The sequence below is a fragment of the Cotesia glomerata genome, linkage group LG4, assembly GCF_020080835.1.
Source record: "Cotesia glomerata isolate CgM1 linkage group LG4, MPM_Cglom_v2.3, whole genome shotgun sequence".
Classification (NCBI taxonomy): domain Eukaryota; kingdom Metazoa; phylum Arthropoda; class Insecta; order Hymenoptera; family Braconidae; genus Cotesia; species Cotesia glomerata.
Genome location: NC_058161.1, coordinates 8,319,921 through 8,337,507, shown reverse-complemented (window position 1 = coordinate 8,337,507; position 17,587 = coordinate 8,319,921). Strand labels below are relative to the sequence as shown.

Genomic DNA, 17,587 nt, shown 5'->3' with positions numbered 1-17,587 from the left:
TAATTTTCCGAAATCGATTTTCCACATGATTGCTTTAATCTTTCAAATTTTAATTGATGACCTACTTTCAACAAACGATGATACAATTTTTTACATCGTTTTCTAAAAGCGGACATTTTAGAGATGATCTGAAGGGTTTTTTTCAAGGATTTTTTATAATTTTAACAACAAAAATAGACAGGAATATTAATATCGCCTACACAAGACAATTATTTAGTCGTTTATAAAAATTAAGTTTATACTTGAATAAATATAAACAATAAATGTGCATTGTTACCATTAATAAATGAAACAATTTAAATAAGATTTTATTGCGCAATTATTTAATATCTATCATATATTTATACCACTTAATAGTTTATCATTATAAATTACAATATTATATATATATATATATATATATATATATATATATATATACAATAAAAATTTTATTTATAGTTGCCAGCGATTTTTTTTAGTAATTAATTTTTGATTGATCAAAACATAACTAATAATGAACAGTTTAAGATTTACCTAACACCTGTTAATCTATTTGCTATCAGTTGTAAAAATTGTGAGTGTCTTATACTTTATTTATAATCTACGACTAATATTTATGATTATTGATTATAAAGAAAATAAATTATGTTACATTTTTTTTATTTTATTAAAAAAAAAAATAATTATTATTACACGCATTTATAATTACTTTCGTTTACTTCTCAATATGATTTAAATTCTGAAAGTCGTAATTTATGGAGTATAAATATTATTATTAAGTAAGCTAATAGTTTATTTTTATTTCCATTGTGGGAAGTTTGCCGGAAGTAATCAGAAAATATATCTTAACAATAAATAAAATAAAATTTTCATCCTAAATTTACGAACCCCTGAAAAATAAAAACAAAAATATATATTAATTTATCTTTGAAAATATAGTATAAATTGTAATAATGAAAAAGCAGCAATAATCCAAAATTGTTTTTCAGTAAACGAAAAATTGTAAACCAATATCAATAATTAATCAAATTTAATATAAATTGTCGATCAGATCCTAGGTCTACTTATTTGCTGTTTTCATTATCATTATTCTTGAATTAAAATTAATGAATACTTACACAATGATATTATTAATAGGAATGTGAATAAGTTTAACAAAAAATCCAATGAATCCCATTATACAGAATCCAATAGCTGTAGCAATTGCAATTTTCTGGAATTCTGAAAAATAAATTTATTTATTTAATTAATTAATTGCTCGCAACAACAATGTCTGAAAAAAATGTTTTATTGTAAATTTTAAATAATTAATTTAACTAATACTCATTTTATTCACACAACCAATTAACATAATAATAGTATAAAAATATATAATACTAAAGTTAGCCGACGTTTTAAATTTTTTGATTTTTATTTAATAATTAAATTAAAACAAAAAAATATTTTTTTTTAATTTGACACAGTTTTTGAAGTTTTTTACAAGTGAAAATTTTTTTTCAATTTTTTTGTAATAATTTTTTCAATAAAAAAAAATTCTAAAAATTTTTAAATGTCGGCTAACTTAATTTTCATTAAAAATATATTAACACTATTTACAATAAATAATTGATTACCTTTTCTATCGGGTTTCGTACATCTTTTAACTAATCTGATGCTGTCCTTAGTAAATTTACGGCTTGGTTCAACGAATTTCTTGATTTGATCCATTGCAAAGTAGTAACTAAAAAATGATAAAATCAATGAATTTTTGCAATTAATAACACATCATTAAATAATAGTTAACCAAAATTTATCGAATGAAATTTTTAACACAACCCGATGTACATATGTTATAAAAAATTGACAAAATTTACTCCAAAGTTAAAACACAAAAACAATCACAATCAACAATAAACATGCAATAAATGAAATGGATTGTTTATAAAACTTATTCTTCAACGATACTTTTGGCCATTTATTATTTATTTGCACATTAATTTTTAAAAACAAAGTTATAAATAAAATACAACTCACGTTCTTTACTGCTGAGGTCTATCTTGTGAAATGTAATGTATTTGACGTCTCATAAAGCCAACTTCAATACTTAACTGTATATTCAACAATACGTGGACACAAGTTCATGCAATCGTCACTTCCGTTGATTTGGCGTGACGTTGGATCGTTGGACGTTGTGATGTAGCAGCACATGCCGCCATCTACATAGGATATAAATTAGCGGCTTATTTAAATTCAAATCAGACAAATAATTGATTAATAATATAATTATAAGAATAATTATTTGTAGAAAAATAATAACAATAATATTAAGAACATCGTAACAAAGAAAATAAAACATATGGAATACTTAAATATAGAATGGTCACTCGAGAAGAAAATAAAATATAATGTCTCGAGAAAAGCTATAAAAAGGAGAAACTAAAATCTTAAATAACAAATACATCTTTGTTTCTTAGAGACTCTAGCAAAATACTACAATTTACGACTTTGAATAAAGGACTTTATTATCCTAGGCTAAACTAAATATTCCCTTTTTTATGGCTTTCCTTCTAACCAGGCAACGACTACGACGCCATGTGTTAAACACATGGTTAGTTTCACTTTTCCGAGAGAAAATTAAGCGAAGGCGTCACTTTTACTTTTGAGTCCCACTCTTGAAGAAATCGACCAATTAGAAATCATTCTTATAATAAATCCAACCCTAAAGCTAAAATCTCCCCTCTAAAATAAGTTATTAACTCGATGTAAATCTTAGGAAAATTAAGATATAGCAGTAAGCAAGTAACTCCTGTATATGAAACATCTTACAATATATCCCATATAACTTGCATATAAAATCTCATCATTCATAATACCGAATGCCAAATCCTCATCCTAACTAGTATAAATTAATAATAATATTAATTATCATTCACGAAAGTCCGTAACAGGAATACTTTCGTATTCTTTAGCGAATTTTAAAGAGCCCGCCGATCTGAGCCGAATCTAACTATAATATTGAGACATCTACAGCAGTAAAAACTTACTAAACATCGGATCAGATCATACAACAACCCAAACAACGTAAAACATTGTCAGGGAGACCAACTGATAAAAAATATAAAATCAGATCTGTCAAACAGCGCTGTTGAAAATCCCGCCAAAATTCAAAATTTAATTTCTGTCAGAACATTTTAGAAATAAAAAAAATTTTAATTCAAATAAAATATTAAAATTAAAACAATAATATATTAAAATTAAAATATTAAATATACACTTGACATTACAAAAAATATCAATAATTAATAACACATTTCTTTTTTACAATATACTCACCAAAATGACGTAATTTAAGATCTGGATTATCGTATCTGACGTTCCTTAAGAATTTAAATATAAAATTACAATAAATCATAAGTAAAAAAAAATTATCAGTAATTAAATTACAGTAGCTGCCAGAGCTGAGTCGACTCATCACTCAAAGTTTTTATTAGTATCCAATTTACCGCGTTGGGAACTTTCTTATCATAGTGGGGGTACTTAGCCATATACGTGTAAATGTATTTGCTGTATACATGAGGGACTATATATATTTGATGTGTTGGTTTAAATTGCAGTGCTCGATTAAAGTAAATTCAATAGAGGAAGAAACTTTGAGCCGACAAGATGTATCGTATTACCTTGGGTCTCGTTTTATACCTCGCGGTGTCTGCTAACGCTGCTTTTCAAGACTGTGGTATGTTTTACTTATTCTATATTTATTATTCATTTAAAAGTGTAAGTATTTTAAATTAGATTTATTTATTACGGACCCGTTATTTTATTTAACTTTCTAATATCCTTTAACGGATCGTGTATTGCCTCAAAAAGAAAAAGATATTAATTTAATAATTAGTTTTACTGTTTTGCTAAGCTGATTTCCTGCTTTTTAATATTTAACTTTGTAATAACAGACTACTTAAGTGATACCTTATCGATGTTTTACGTCGAAAAATGCTTATTTAATAACACATTTATTTTTAACTTCCCGCTAAGAAAATCGAAGATTTTCAAAAATCGGGAAGTTATTGTTTTCACCCCGTTTTGCAAAAATCGAGTTTTCATCAGATCTCGACGTTTGAAGGTCACAGGAAGCTTCCCTGACTATCCCCGCGAGGTTGTCACGGTGTCTGTATGTATGTATGTATGTATGTGTGTGTGTGTGTGTGTGTGTGTGTGTGTGTGTGTGTGTGTGTGTGTGTGTGTGTGTGTGTGTGTGTGTGCGTGTGTGTGAAAGTATGTGAACCGCTTATAACTTTTGAACGGCTTGACCGATTTCATCGCGGTTGGTGCCATTCGAAAGGGCTTGACCAAACTTAGATTTTGAAAACTATTTGGACCGATTCAGATCAATAGATTTTGAGAAATCTTCAAAAAACTGAAAAAAAAATTTTTTTCAAATGTGGTTTTTTTGGAATAACTTTTAAACGGCTTAAAGGTTCAATTCCAAAAACTAATCAGCTCTTAACCTCAAAAAGCCACGTCGATCGCCACCAGTCCGGTCAAAATCGGTTGATTCGTTCGAGAGATATCGTGAACGAAAGAAAACCGAAAAAAGTGTTTTTTCGGAATAACTCCAAAATTCCTAGTGCGATCAATTCAAAATTTAAGATTCTTTGTGAGGCTTGAAAAACTGCGTCGAATACTTCTAACCGCGTAAAAATCGGTTTATTCATTCAAAAGTTATTGCGGTTTAAAAATTCAAAAAATAGTGTCTTATCAAATCTCTATCAGACTTTTGAGCTCGAAGAGCTTTAAAGCAAAGGAAAGCAATTTTTTTGAGCTCGGAGAGCTCAAAATAACCCATAAATTGTATTTTTGAGCTCGAAGAGCTCAAAAACGTCATTGGTGCAATTTTAAGCGCTTAAGTATGGAATTAGCGGGAAGTTGCAGGGATGGCCTTCAGGGTCAACCGTTTTCCTAATTTTTTTATAATGATATTAACTTTTCCTATTCTTCTTTGTAATTATTCACATTTTAGTTAACTGTTAAGTGTTTTTCAATTAAATTAATCATCTTTTTTTTTTTACAAATCAAGACTCATAAAAGTTTAATACTTTTTTTTTGTTACTTCGTTACTTACTTAACGATGAATAATCAATTATTTATCAACTTTTTATAATATTTTTTTTCAGAGAAAGACTTTGGTCACTATGCGTAATTTAGCGACGTATAAAAATAAAAACAAGGATTTTTTGTCTAAATGTTCAGTCCCATTGGTGCCGTGAATAATTTTACAGGATAAATCAGTTATGAAGTTGTGTAACATCCAGATATATAGATATTTGTCTGTAGTTATTACTTATTACCCGAAGATATAATCAAGTTAATTGACACGATCCGTTCAAACGCAACAGCACATTTTTCAATAAAATAATTTTCACAAAGATATTGGTATCAGTAGAAATTAAAATAAATTGTTGTTATTTTTTTTTTATTCGTCATCAGACCGGAAAAAATTAAAATTTTGTTGGTGAAGATAAAATAAATTTCCGGTGTTTGAATATTTTTTTGTCTAGCAAACAAGATTAAGTATCTGATAATATAGTATATTACACTATTGGGGCAGAAAGTTTGAGATTTCTGCACTGTGCGCAGTTCAGAGCTCTCAAACTTCTGCCCGTGTAGTGTATACTATTTTTCTTTATAGTATAGGGGGGAGGGGGGGGGGCAGGCATCAAATAAAAAAAAATTAATGTAAAATCAAATAAAAAATAATTAACAAACATTTTTTTTGAAAAATTTTTAGATTAAATAAAACTGAAATTTCTTGAATTCAACAAACATAATAAAGATTATTCTCGGTCAAAAATAAAAAAAAAAAAAAAGAGCATATTATCTGAAAATTTATAAAAATTAAATTAAATAGTTGTTACTGCGTACATTTTTCTAAATAATTCATTAATTAAATAAAGTTGATTCATTTTACACACGTCACTGTCAAACTGAATCTTAGTACAGTACAACCTGATTATAAGTTACACCGGATGATCTACTCACTCTTACGGCAGTTATATCTTTATCTGTATCTCCATTTATACATAAAATATTTCATGTAAGTAGAAGAAATAAAGAAATATAACCAAGTTGTATTGTACCATCAATCGTAAATGATCAGCGTAAACAAAACATAGTTAGTAACAAATGACTAATGTCAGTCGCGGTAACGAAAGCATTTTATGCTCCCGCTGTTATAGAGAGCGAATGTGTAGCTTTACCAATGTACGAATGTTTAACTTTCTGCATCGAAATAGGTGCAAAAGATGCGTACTTTCGACCGAGGTATAAAGAAAAATTATTTACAGAATAAGTTTCAAACTAAATAAATAGTATATTACACACCTAGGGAAGTAAAGTAAGAAATGTCTCAGATCACATGTAATTGTCGGCCGAGGCGAAGCCGAGGTTGACAAACATGTGATCTGAGGCTTTCTTATTTACTTCCCGTGGAGTGTATACTATTTTTTTGCTCGACGAAGGCAGAAAGCGGCAACTTCGTTTAGCGCAGCGGGCCGAAAGTTGACGCTTTCTGCCCGTCGAGCAAAAAATTAATTTTAGGCATATTAGTTCAATAGATTTATCTGTAACCGTTAGATATAAAGTTTTGACCTTTGATCGGGTCAATTTTAAACGAAATAAAGCTCTACTTATAAATGCTTAAAATGAATGTGTTAAATCCTCTACAATTATCTTTGATATTTCCAAATTAAAGGAAAAAAAAAATATTATTCCGCAAAATACTAATGAAAATAATGTTTTTTCAGGTTCAAAAGTTGGAAGTTACAACAATGTAACTGTTACTAACTGTGATCCTGATGCCAGTATATGTACATTAACTCGTGGTAAAGACGTATCAATTAACATAAACTTCGAATTAGGTAAATTATAAATAAGAACTACTATTTTAAAATATCTCTTTTTAAAATTCTGGAGTTTCTGATTTTTTTTTTTTTTAATTTTATTTATTTATTTTTTTTTTCCTAGATAAAGATATCAAAAAAGTGAACTCTGTCGTTCATGGAATTATTCTAGGTATTCCACTATCGTTCCCAATCGCTCACCCTAACGCCTGTGAGGCATCAGGATTAAAATGCCCGATGACTAAGGACGGTGGTCCGTATGAGTACAAAGCAAGTTTACATGTTGAAACCTTTTTTCCCAAGGTAGTTATTTAGCATAACTAAAAAACTAATATGAGTTTATGTTATTCATAGTCAGAACATGAGTAATTAGCAATATATATTTACAAGGATATTATTTTATAGCTCAAGGTTGACGTGAAATGGGAACTCAAGGATGAAAACGACAGCAACATCGTCTGTGTGTTGGTACCTGCTGAACTTAAATAAACACAAAAAAAAAAATTAATTATTGATGGGCATTTTTCAAAAAATACAAAAAAATCGATGAAAATACTTATTTAGTTATTGATCATGGATAGTTCAGGATTATTTTGACGACAAGAAAAATAAATTTATTGGAAAATATTTTGTATTTTTAAAACTAATTTTTCTTACATTTAATAATAACGGCGTTAAAAAATTTAATAAAATACAGAAAAAAAAATCCAACTATTACTATATAAAATTAAATTATCATATATTAATGTATTTTCTTGACTATACTTTATTATTCAAATAACCCTTGGCATTTTTAAAATAAGACTACAATTACTTTAAATGTCATAATTCAATTCGGGTATCATGAATTTCGAAATTAAGTATACAGTATCATGTAAACACAACATAAAATAAGTAACTTTTAACTCACATAAGTTAATTAAAACAATACGACTTAATTGGCTATCTTGGTTATTTCAAAAATAATAATAATAAATTTACAGAACGAGTAAAATTTCACTTAATTTTCGGTTTATTAATTAAAACTTTGTTGATTATTGTATTATCGATTTAAAACATATGAGTAAACAATTTTATCAATATCATCTTATCTTAATATTTCATCAGAATTATCGAGATTTAATAATGAAAATAAAATTTGATTGAAACAAAAGTCACTCGAAATTCTGTTACAATATCTCTATATATATTTAGATAATAATACTTTTATGTTGCTAAAGTTTCATTATCGAATTAAATGGAGTTGATCATTAATATTTAATAAATAAAAATAATAAATTTATAAAAGTTAAGGAAAAACATAAATTAATATCTAAATTCTAGTATAATAAGTTTTTTGGTAACTTTGGTAGTTTCATAAGTAATAATCGACTCTTCATAGCTTCAACTCGCTCATCGATCCGATTAATCGTTCTTTTACTACGGTTTTCAGAAATTGCGTTATGATGACCGGTCTCCATACTTTAAGCTTTATAAATAGGCTCGTACTCTCGTAACTGAGCCATAAAACCGTCGTTGGGGTTGGTGCAGAATCTTCTGTTTTGTACTAAAACGTAAGCTTGACTGCAAAATAAACAAAGAAATTATCATGATTTTTCTTGAACGAATTAACCAATTTTGATCGGCTTGACGGCGATCGACGTAATTTTTTCATGCTAATAGCTGATTAGTTTTTGAAATCGATCAGTGCAGCCGTTTAAAAGTTATTCCAAAAAATGTCGGAGTTATGTTAAAAAAACACTTGTTTCCAAATATTTTATCGAGGATATCTCTCGAACCAATAAACTGATTTCCACGTTTTTGGCAGCGATCGACGCGGTTTTTTAAGCTCTGAAATTATTCTCGATCATTAATAACGATCCGAGAAGAAATGACGAAGTTATGTCAAAAAAACACTTTTTTCGGTTTCCTTTCGTTCACGATATCTCTCGAACGAATCAACTTATTTTGACCGGACTAGCGACGATCGGCGTGGTTTTTCAAGCTTAAGGACGGATTAGTTTTTGAAGTTGATCGATAGAGCTGTTTAAAAGATATTCCAAAAAAACCACTTTCAAAAATGATTTTTTTCTTATTTTTTTTGAGATTTTTCAAAATTTCTCAAAATCTATCGGTCCGAATTGGTTCAAATTCTCAGGAAATCTAAGTTTGAGGGAACTCTTTAGAACGCCGTTTAGTACGTTCCGATCGGTTCAGTCGTTCAAAAGTTATAAGCGAGTCACACACACACACACACACACACACACACACACACACACACACACACACACACACACACACATACTTACATACATACAGACATAGTGACAACCTCGCGGGGATAGTCAGGGAAGCTTTCTGTGACCTTCAAACGTCGAGATCTGATGAAAACTCGATTTTTGTAAAACGGGGTGAAAACAATAACTTCCCGATTTTTGAAAATCTTCGATTTTCTTAACGGGAAGTTAAAAATATCCCTACACGGAAAAAACAATATTGTTAAAATGACTATCCAATTTATCCTCAAAATAACAATCCGTTTTTTTGATTTAAGGATTCATTTGTTAGATTCAAGCATACAGAGAATAGCTCTTGTGAAAAATAAACAAAAAAATCATTTTAATGCACGATAATGATAATAATTAATGTAGAAAATTTTAGAAAAAAAAATTTTATATTTTTTTTCCTCTTAAATTACAGAAAATGACGTTAAAATATATTTCTGATAACTATAAAAGTTTTTAGGAGAACAAAAATTTTTCTACAAAATTTTTGGGTAGTCCCGTTTTGCCCCCCTTCTATCCCTAATTGATTTACAGAGGCCACCTGAGCTGTCGATTATCACTCAACATTTTTATTGGTATCCAATTTACCGCGTTAAGAACTTTTCTTATAGCAGGGGTATTTCGTCATATGTATATAAGTGTAGTGGTTGTATATACATGAGGGAGTATATACAGTCGACGCTCTCTGCATTGGACCTCTCTGTATTTGACCGCTCTCTGTATTTGACCACATTCTTCCTCTGTATTTGACGATTTTACACAGCTCTTATGGACAAGGACGAGTCAAATACAGAGAATGGTCCTGTACGGGCGAGTCAAATACAAAGAGCGTTGACTGTATATTTGATGCATTAGTTTAAATTGCAGAGCTCGGCTAAGGTAAATTTAATATAAAAACAAATAAGAAGAAACTTTGAGTCAACAAGATGTATCGTATTACCTTGGGTCTCGTTTTCTATCTAGCGGTGTCTGCTAACGCAGCTTTCCAGAACTGTGATATGTTTTACTTGTTGATATTTATTATTCATTTAAAAATGTACTTATACCTGTAATTTTATTGACCACTCTAATATCCTTTAAAGGATCATGCATTGTCTCAAAAAAAGAAAGATATTATTTTATTTATTAGTTTTACTGTTTTTCTAAGCTCATTTCTTCTTTGATTATGATTCATATCTTAGAAAACTGTTTAATGTTTTTCAATTAAATTAATCATTTTTTTCTTTAGTTACAAATCAAGAGATGTTTATTATTTTTTGTTACTACGTTATTTCCTTAACGATGAATAATCAATTATTTATCAATGTCACGAACGGAGTGATTGATGGGCGCAAGGAATATGAAATAGAAATCTCAAATATCCGAACGTTGTCACTTTGTCCGTTCGGGAGCCAAATTAAAAATTGCATTGGAGTGTGGAGCGGTACACAAGCTCGAACGTTATCTCTAAGTGTTAACTTAGAGAGAGTAAGGATGATGGATCCTGCTAACTTCGGTCACGAGTAACCTATTCTATTGTTTAGTTGTTGCTTTATTTTGTAAAGGAGATCTTATTTTATTTTAAAAAAAGTAAAAATGAAAGAATCGACTTGTTTATTTGTTTGAATTTATTGAGAAAAACAAGTGAACGTGTTACAAATTTGGGTTTATAAAACGGTTAATAAAGGTAGAGATAAAAAAAAGGAACACAAATGTTAGAAAAATAATAATGTCTTAAAAGTAGATAATGTTTTGGGCTTACCCTGGAAGTCTGTAGAGAGGCTCAAATTTAATGGGCCCTTTTACCTTCTATGGGTAGTTTCACTATCAAAATACCGTATCTCGTGTATCACGGAGAAATTAAATATTTACTAATACACTGATAGAAGGATTTATTTGTATTAAAAAAATATTTGTTAATAGTTAACAAATCATTTATTAGAGACCATTTTTTAGTATCAAACAAATATTTCTTAGTATTTAAAATGATTTGTTTGTATTTAATAAATCAGATATTCATTTATTAAATATTAATAAATCTTTTTAAATACTAAGAAATATTTGTTAAGGACTAAAAAGTGGTCTCTAATAAATGATTTGTTAAATATTAACAAATATTTTTAACTATAAACAAATCCTTCTATCAGTGTAATGATATTATTTTAATCTTCGCGACTTTACGCGGAAAACTTAGCACTCAATCGACGCTCAGGTATTTTCGCTACCGAATTACCGGATCTCGTGTATCACGGAGAAATTGAATAATTTCAAATAATGAATTAACCTTCGCGACTTTAAGCGCAAAAACCTAACACTACTCGACGCTCTTCGGCGGAAAACAATATACTTCGCGATTCTCGCGGAAAAATCAACGCTCAACGGCGGAATAATCAACAATCGACGCTCAACGGCGGAAAATAATAAAAATAAAGACAAACGGAATATAATTATGGCATATATCGAATAGCCGATGAATCTACCACGTTAGTGCTACTAAGTGCAGCCTAACCACGAGCAAGGCACTGTCTCGTGTATCACGGAGTACTTTGTGCTTCCGAAGAATTTGATGCCCGGAGCCGATTGATGCGGAGCTAACCAGTGGTATCCTGGTCGAAATCGAACTGTTGAAAAATGATTTTCAGGCAGTTTATATATGGTTAGCGACACCGGCGTCTGTATGGGACTCATAGAAAAATTAATTCAAAAATTGAGGGAGAGCTCAAGGGTATTTTGCATCATCGCGTTTCTAGATTTTTCGAAACCCGGATAAACCTATGCGTAGTTTGAACTATTGCCTTATAGGTCTTACTTTTACGACTTTAAGCGGAAAACGTGATGGTGACTTCACCATATTACAAATTTGAAAGTTAGAAAAACAAAGTCGTTAAATTCTGATAGATACAAAGAGATCCGGGTAACTCGTGTGAGCGTCATCAAATCGTGGGAAAGATAGGCCAGATTTCTCTTCTACAGACTTCAAGGGTATGACAAATTGTATACTAAAAATAAGAAGTTACATATATTTAAAAATAAACAAAAAATTTTGAATTTTAACAGACGTCACATCAACTTTTTCCTGTAAAAACTCTGATTATTCTTTTTCCTCTGAAGACTTCGATTACTAGGCGTTATTTAGCGACGCATAAATCAAAACAATAATTTTTTGTATAAATATTCAGTCCCATTTGTGTCACGAATAATCTTACAGGATAAATCAGTTATGAAGTTGTGTAACATCTATATATATAGGAGGCATATTCCACGTCATATCCACCACTTTTGACCCCGACTCCTTTCGATTTGGTTGAAATTTTTTTATCCTTTCCTACCTTATAAAAGACATTTTTCAAAAATAGTAATCGAAAGATTTTTTTTTTTTTTTTCAAAAAATTTGAAAAAAAAAAAACATCTACATAAGTCGAATTTCGAAAAAAGTTAGCCATTTCAAAAATATATAAAAAAACCATTCTTTTGTAGTTCATAATTTTTTTTTGATTGCGTAAAAAATTTTTAAAAATTCTGAAAAATGTCTTTCACAGAGTAAGAAAGGATAACAAAATTCAAGAGGTTAAATGGGGTTTACTTGGGGGGATAAAAGGCATATTTCCAACAATTTTTTTTTGTATAAGTAATTAAATTTTTAATTCAAACTTTTTTTTTAAATTGAAAATACATATTTAATAAACATCTTCTGAAATTTTCGTAGAAAAATATTTAAAACTCAGCTACTGCGACGTTTTTTCCGGAGACCCCTCCGAAAACAAGTGCTTTCGCGTTGACAGCATAACTCATCACAGGATCATGTGAAATTTAAAAATCAAATTTGGTCTTTTTTTTAATACCTAAACGTAAAATCATCTGGACGATCGAAAAAAAATTTTAATTTGGATTTTCGGTATTAGAGTTTAAAAAAAATTTTAATTTTGCTTAATTTTGCACTACATTTTGGTCTTTTAAAATTGGTTACGATTTGAAAAAAAAAAAATAATCCTTCGTCTAAGTTCTTGGCAATAGTATCTCGAAGACTCATACCAAATTTTATCAAGATCGGTTCAGTCTTTAAGAAATTTTTACAATCAACTTTGAAAATAGCGTTTCGAGTAAAACGTGTTTAAAGTTTTGAGCACTGAGCCAAACTGGCCTTGAAAGCCAAATTCCCAATGCACTATCTCCTAAACCCTTACTCTGATGAACTTAAAAATTTAGAACAATATTCTAGACGTTTTAAAGATCCCAAACCCCTTAAGCCAAATCGAAAGGGGTCGGGGTCAAAAGTGGTCGATTTGCAGTGAAATGTCCCATAGATATTTATCTGTACTTATTACTTACTACATGATGATATAATCAAGTTTATTGATGCGATCCATTCAAATGCAATAATATATTTTTCATTTAAAAAATTTCACAAAAATATTGATATTAGTAAAAAATAAAGTATAATAGTTTTTTTTTCTTCTTCTTTATCAAACGAAATATAGCTCTACTTACTTATAGATAAAATCTAAAAAAAACCTATTAATTGCTTTACAATTATCGTTGTTATTTCGAAATTAACAGAAAAAAAAACTATTATTTCGCACTTAATTAATGACAATAATTGGTTTTTCAGGTTGAAAAATAGTCCATAGTTATCATAAATAATTTTTTTTTTTTTTTTTTTTTATCTCAGGAATGTGGACAAATAGAATCATAATAACAAATTACATTATTATTTCTGCTCAAATAATAATGTAATTTGTTATTATCATCTTATCTTGTCCACATTCCTGAGATAAAAAAATTTATTTATATGTAACTATTAGACATAAATTTTTGACCTTTGATCGAGCAAATTTCGAACGAAATATAGCTCTATTAATAGATAAAGTTTAAAAAAATTAGGAAAACGGTTGAACCTAAAGGCCATCCCTGCAACTTCCCGCTACCTCTATACCTAAGTGCTCAACAATTCACTTATTTTTTAAGCTCTTCGAGCTCAAAAATATAATTTTTGTGTAATTTTGAGCTCTCCGAGCTCAAATAAATCGCTGTTCTGTGCTTTTGAGCTCTTCGAGTATCAGAATTCTAGGGGCAAAGGAACTCTTCAGAACGCCGCTTATTTCGATCGAATCGGATGATCCGTTCAAAAGTTATGAGAGATTTACACACACACACACACACACACACACACACACACACACACACACACACACACACACACACACACACACATACATACATACAGACACGGTGACATCACCGCGGAAATAGTCAGGAAAGCTTCCTAGGACCTCAAAACGTCGAGATCTGATATCATATCAATTGAAATAAACTTCAATTTAGGTAAATTACAAATAAGAACTATTATTTAAAAATATCTCTTTTTAAAATTCTGGAGTTTCTGATTTTTTTATTTATTTCTTTTTTTTTAAAAGAGAAAGATGTCAAAAGCGTGAAGGCTGTCGTTCATGGAATTGTTTTAAATGCTCCAATGCCGTACCCAATCACTTACCCTGACGCCTGTCAGTCATCAGGATTAACATGTCCATTGACTAAGAACGATGGTCCATATAATTGTAGAGCAATGTTACTCATTTTAAAATCTTTTCCAAATGTAATTATCTAGCATAACTAAAAAATTAAAATAGCTCTAGGATAATTATAATAAGAACATGAGTAATTGGCAATATTAATTAACAAAGATATTATTTTATAGATCAAGGTTGACGTGAAATGGAAAATCAAAGATGAAAACGACAACAACATCGTTTGTGTGTTGATACCTACTCGAATAAAATAAACACATCAAAAAATCAATTAATCAATGGTGGACATTATTCAAAAAATACAAAAAAACTCACGAAAATATTTAATTATCTATCATCGATAACTTAGGATTATTTTGAGAAAACAAAAATCAATTTATTGGAAAATATTTGTATTTTTAAAACTAATTTTTCTTACATTTAATAATAACAGCGTTAAAAAATTTAATAAAATACAGAAAAAAAATCCAGCAATTATAATAGAAAAACGAAATTATTATGTATTAATGTATTTTCTTGAATATACTCTATTATTCAAATAACCCTTGGCATTTTTATTATAGTTTCTTCAATCAGATTACAATTACTTTAAACGTTTTAATTCAATTAAAGTATTTTGAATTCCAAAATTAGGCATACAATATCATACAAACGCAAAATACCACATCGTTCTTGAAAACTCACAAAATCGTCACATTCAATGTTATTGATAGTCGGCTGCAGATATTGTCGTAAGTTATGATAAATTTGTCATCTTAAGAGATATTTTATAAACTAATAATGATTTAATTACATCAAAGACTCTTATCCGCTTCATATATAATAAGAAATTTTTAACCCACATAAGTTAATTATACAATACGAATTACTAAAAAAAATAAAAAATCCACAGAACGAGAAGAATTTGAATTAATTTTCGGTTTACTAATTAAAATTTTGTCGATAATTGTATTATCGATTTAAGCCATATGAATAAATAAATTTATCAATATCATCTTATCTGAATATTTCATCAAGATTATCGAGATTTGACAATAAAAATGAAATTTAATTGAAATAAAAATTACTGTAAAATTTAATTAATCGCTTTTAGTTTTCAAGCCTTCAAGTCTCTAAAATCCTAATCTTATTGTTTTGATATTCGAAACTCTATGTTACAACATCTTTACATATTTTTACGTAATAATAATACTTTTATGTTGCTAAAGTTTCATTATCGAATTAAATGAAGTTGATTATTAATATCTAATGAATTAAAATATAAAATTTATAAAAGTTAAGAAAAAACATAAATTAATATCTAGATTCTAGTATAATAAGTCTTTTGGTAACTTTGGTAGTTTTATAAACAATAATCAACTCTCCATAGCTTCAACTCGCTCATCGATCTGATGAATCGTTCTTTTGCAACGGTTTTCAGAAATTACGTTATGATGACCGATCTCCATACTTTGTGCTTTATAAATAGGCTCGTACTCACGTAACTGAGCCATAAAACCGTCGTTGGGATTGATACAGAATCTTCTGTTTTGTACTAGTACGTAAGCTTGACTATAAAATAAACAAAGAAATCAGTATGAAGTCATTTTAATAATATAATAATTTACTATTATTATTATTATATTATAACATTTACCTAGGTGTACAATTATATTTTTCCATAACATATCCAAGTACTAATGCTGCCGATCGTGAAATACCGGCATTTCCATGCACCAAAACTCGTCCTCCAGAAGCTAATGCTCTGTTGATAAAATCTTTTACATTTCGAAAATGTTGAATTATGTTTTCCGTAACTGTATCAGCAATGTTAAGAACTAAGTATCTGTAAATTTATTTAATAAAGTTAGTAAACTCTTTTACAATTTGTTAATTTATAAAACAAATCAAAATTCACTGGTCGTAGACTACATTTAAAAATCTTTTAAACTCTAGTTTTTGTTAATTATAACAGTGATAAATTTTTTGAACAGTGACGTATTTATTATTGTTAAAAAAAAAAAATAAATAAAATAACTTACTCGAATTCGTTAGGAAAATTTGGCTTAATAAATTGACTCTCAATGTCTTGTCTCACACAAATAATGTGTGTGATACCTATTTCTTTCAATGCTTGTAACTGAGAACGACTTGCTGAACTATAAGGCCCAAGGTATAAATGAGGAGCTACTTCCTGTAAAAAAAAAAGTAAAAAATTATTCATGAATTTTTTTACTCTCAATTATGAATAAATATAAAAATAAAAAATTAAGTATTAAAATAAAAAACGTAATTTTTACCTGCATGCTTCGTCGCATAGTGTATGACCACTCTTTAGTAGTATTGGGAGCCGACATCATTTCGGGTATGTTAAAGTAATCTTCGAATCCGTTTTCGACGACACTTCTCTATAATATTAAAAATATTTATTTAATATTAAATAAATTAAAATTAGACGCAATGTTATTATTATATATAATAGATTTTCAAACATTTTAAGCGACATAAAAAACTGTTCCAACCTTAAAATTCATAGAAAATTTTACGACATACCTCATCCACACTTACGATATTACATGACATGGTGGAAATATTTATTATTCAAAATCTTACTAATACAAAAATGTACATTCAACAAACATAAGAAAATTTTCCTTATATATTAAAAATGATTAATCAGAACAACCCGACATTGTTGTTTATGTTCACAAAAATACCTAACTGAGCACAATTCAAAATCGATTCTAACTAGAATCGATTCTTCACAGCAACTCGAATCGAAAGATCGATTTTTCAGCGTGGTGACGATTACCGGAAATTTTCAAAGAAAGTGTTTTTTACGTTATTCAAAAATTTTCATAATTTTGTGATATTATTATTTTATTTAAAAATTTTGTAATATTATTATTTTATTTAAAAATTTTGTGATATTATTATTTTTTTTAAAAATAATTTTTTATCCATTAGTTTACAATGATTTTTT

At 28.7% G+C, this 17,587-nt stretch overlaps 3 protein-coding genes across 7 annotated transcripts; 1 reads left to right on the top strand and 2 right to left on the bottom strand.

Moving 5' to 3' along the window:
* Positions 1-625: 625 nt before the first annotated feature.
* On the bottom strand, positions 626-2,137 carry LOC123264327 (protein transport protein Sec61 subunit gamma). Its single transcript, XM_044727563.1, has 4 exons — positions 1,996-2,137; positions 1,596-1,702; positions 1,101-1,203; positions 626-872 (listed from the first exon to the last, which is right to left on the bottom strand). The coding sequence occupies exons 2-4, from the start codon at positions 1,687-1,689 to the stop codon at positions 863-865; spliced, it is 207 nt and encodes a 68-aa protein (XP_044583498.1). The 5' UTR covers positions 1,690-1,702; positions 1,996-2,137; the 3' UTR covers positions 626-862.
* A 1,401-nt stretch (positions 2,138-3,538) lies between these two features.
* On the top strand, positions 3,539-14,880 carry LOC123264326 (NPC intracellular cholesterol transporter 2 homolog a). Of its 3 annotated transcripts, none has more exons than XM_044727561.1 (4): positions 3,539-3,694; positions 6,762-6,875; positions 6,982-7,160; positions 14,796-14,880. In XM_044727561.1, the coding sequence occupies exons 1-4, from the start codon at positions 3,625-3,627 to the stop codon at positions 14,877-14,879; spliced, it is 447 nt and encodes a 148-aa protein (XP_044583496.1). In that variant the 5' UTR covers positions 3,539-3,624; the 3' UTR covers position 14,880. The 3 variants fall into 3 exon arrangements, with proteins under 3 accessions (XP_044583496.1, XP_044583497.1, XP_044583495.1); XM_044727562.1 differs by lacking the exon at positions 14,796-14,880 and adding an exon at positions 7,263-7,484 and having other exon boundaries at positions 7,030-7,160; XM_044727560.1 differs by lacking the exon at positions 14,796-14,880 and adding an exon at positions 7,263-7,484.
* On the bottom strand, positions 8,313-17,335 carry LOC123264325 (serine/threonine/tyrosine-interacting protein-like). 3 transcript variants are annotated; one of them, XM_044727557.1, is made up of 6 exons: positions 17,158-17,334; positions 16,905-17,012; positions 16,647-16,798; positions 16,262-16,450; positions 16,064-16,176; positions 11,315-11,430 (listed from the first exon to the last, which is right to left on the bottom strand). In XM_044727557.1, the coding sequence occupies exons 1-6, from the start codon at positions 17,185-17,187 to the stop codon at positions 11,330-11,332; spliced, it is 693 nt and encodes a 230-aa protein (XP_044583492.1). In that variant the 5' UTR covers positions 17,188-17,334; the 3' UTR covers positions 11,315-11,329. The 3 variants fall into 3 exon arrangements, with proteins under 3 accessions (XP_044583494.1, XP_044583492.1, XP_044583493.1); XM_044727559.1 differs by lacking the exons at positions 11,315-11,430; positions 16,064-16,176 and adding an exon at positions 8,313-8,420 and having other exon boundaries at positions 17,158-17,335; XM_044727558.1 differs by lacking the exon at positions 11,315-11,430 and having other exon boundaries at positions 15,169-16,176; positions 17,158-17,333.
* Positions 17,336-17,587: the final 252 nt, after the last annotated feature.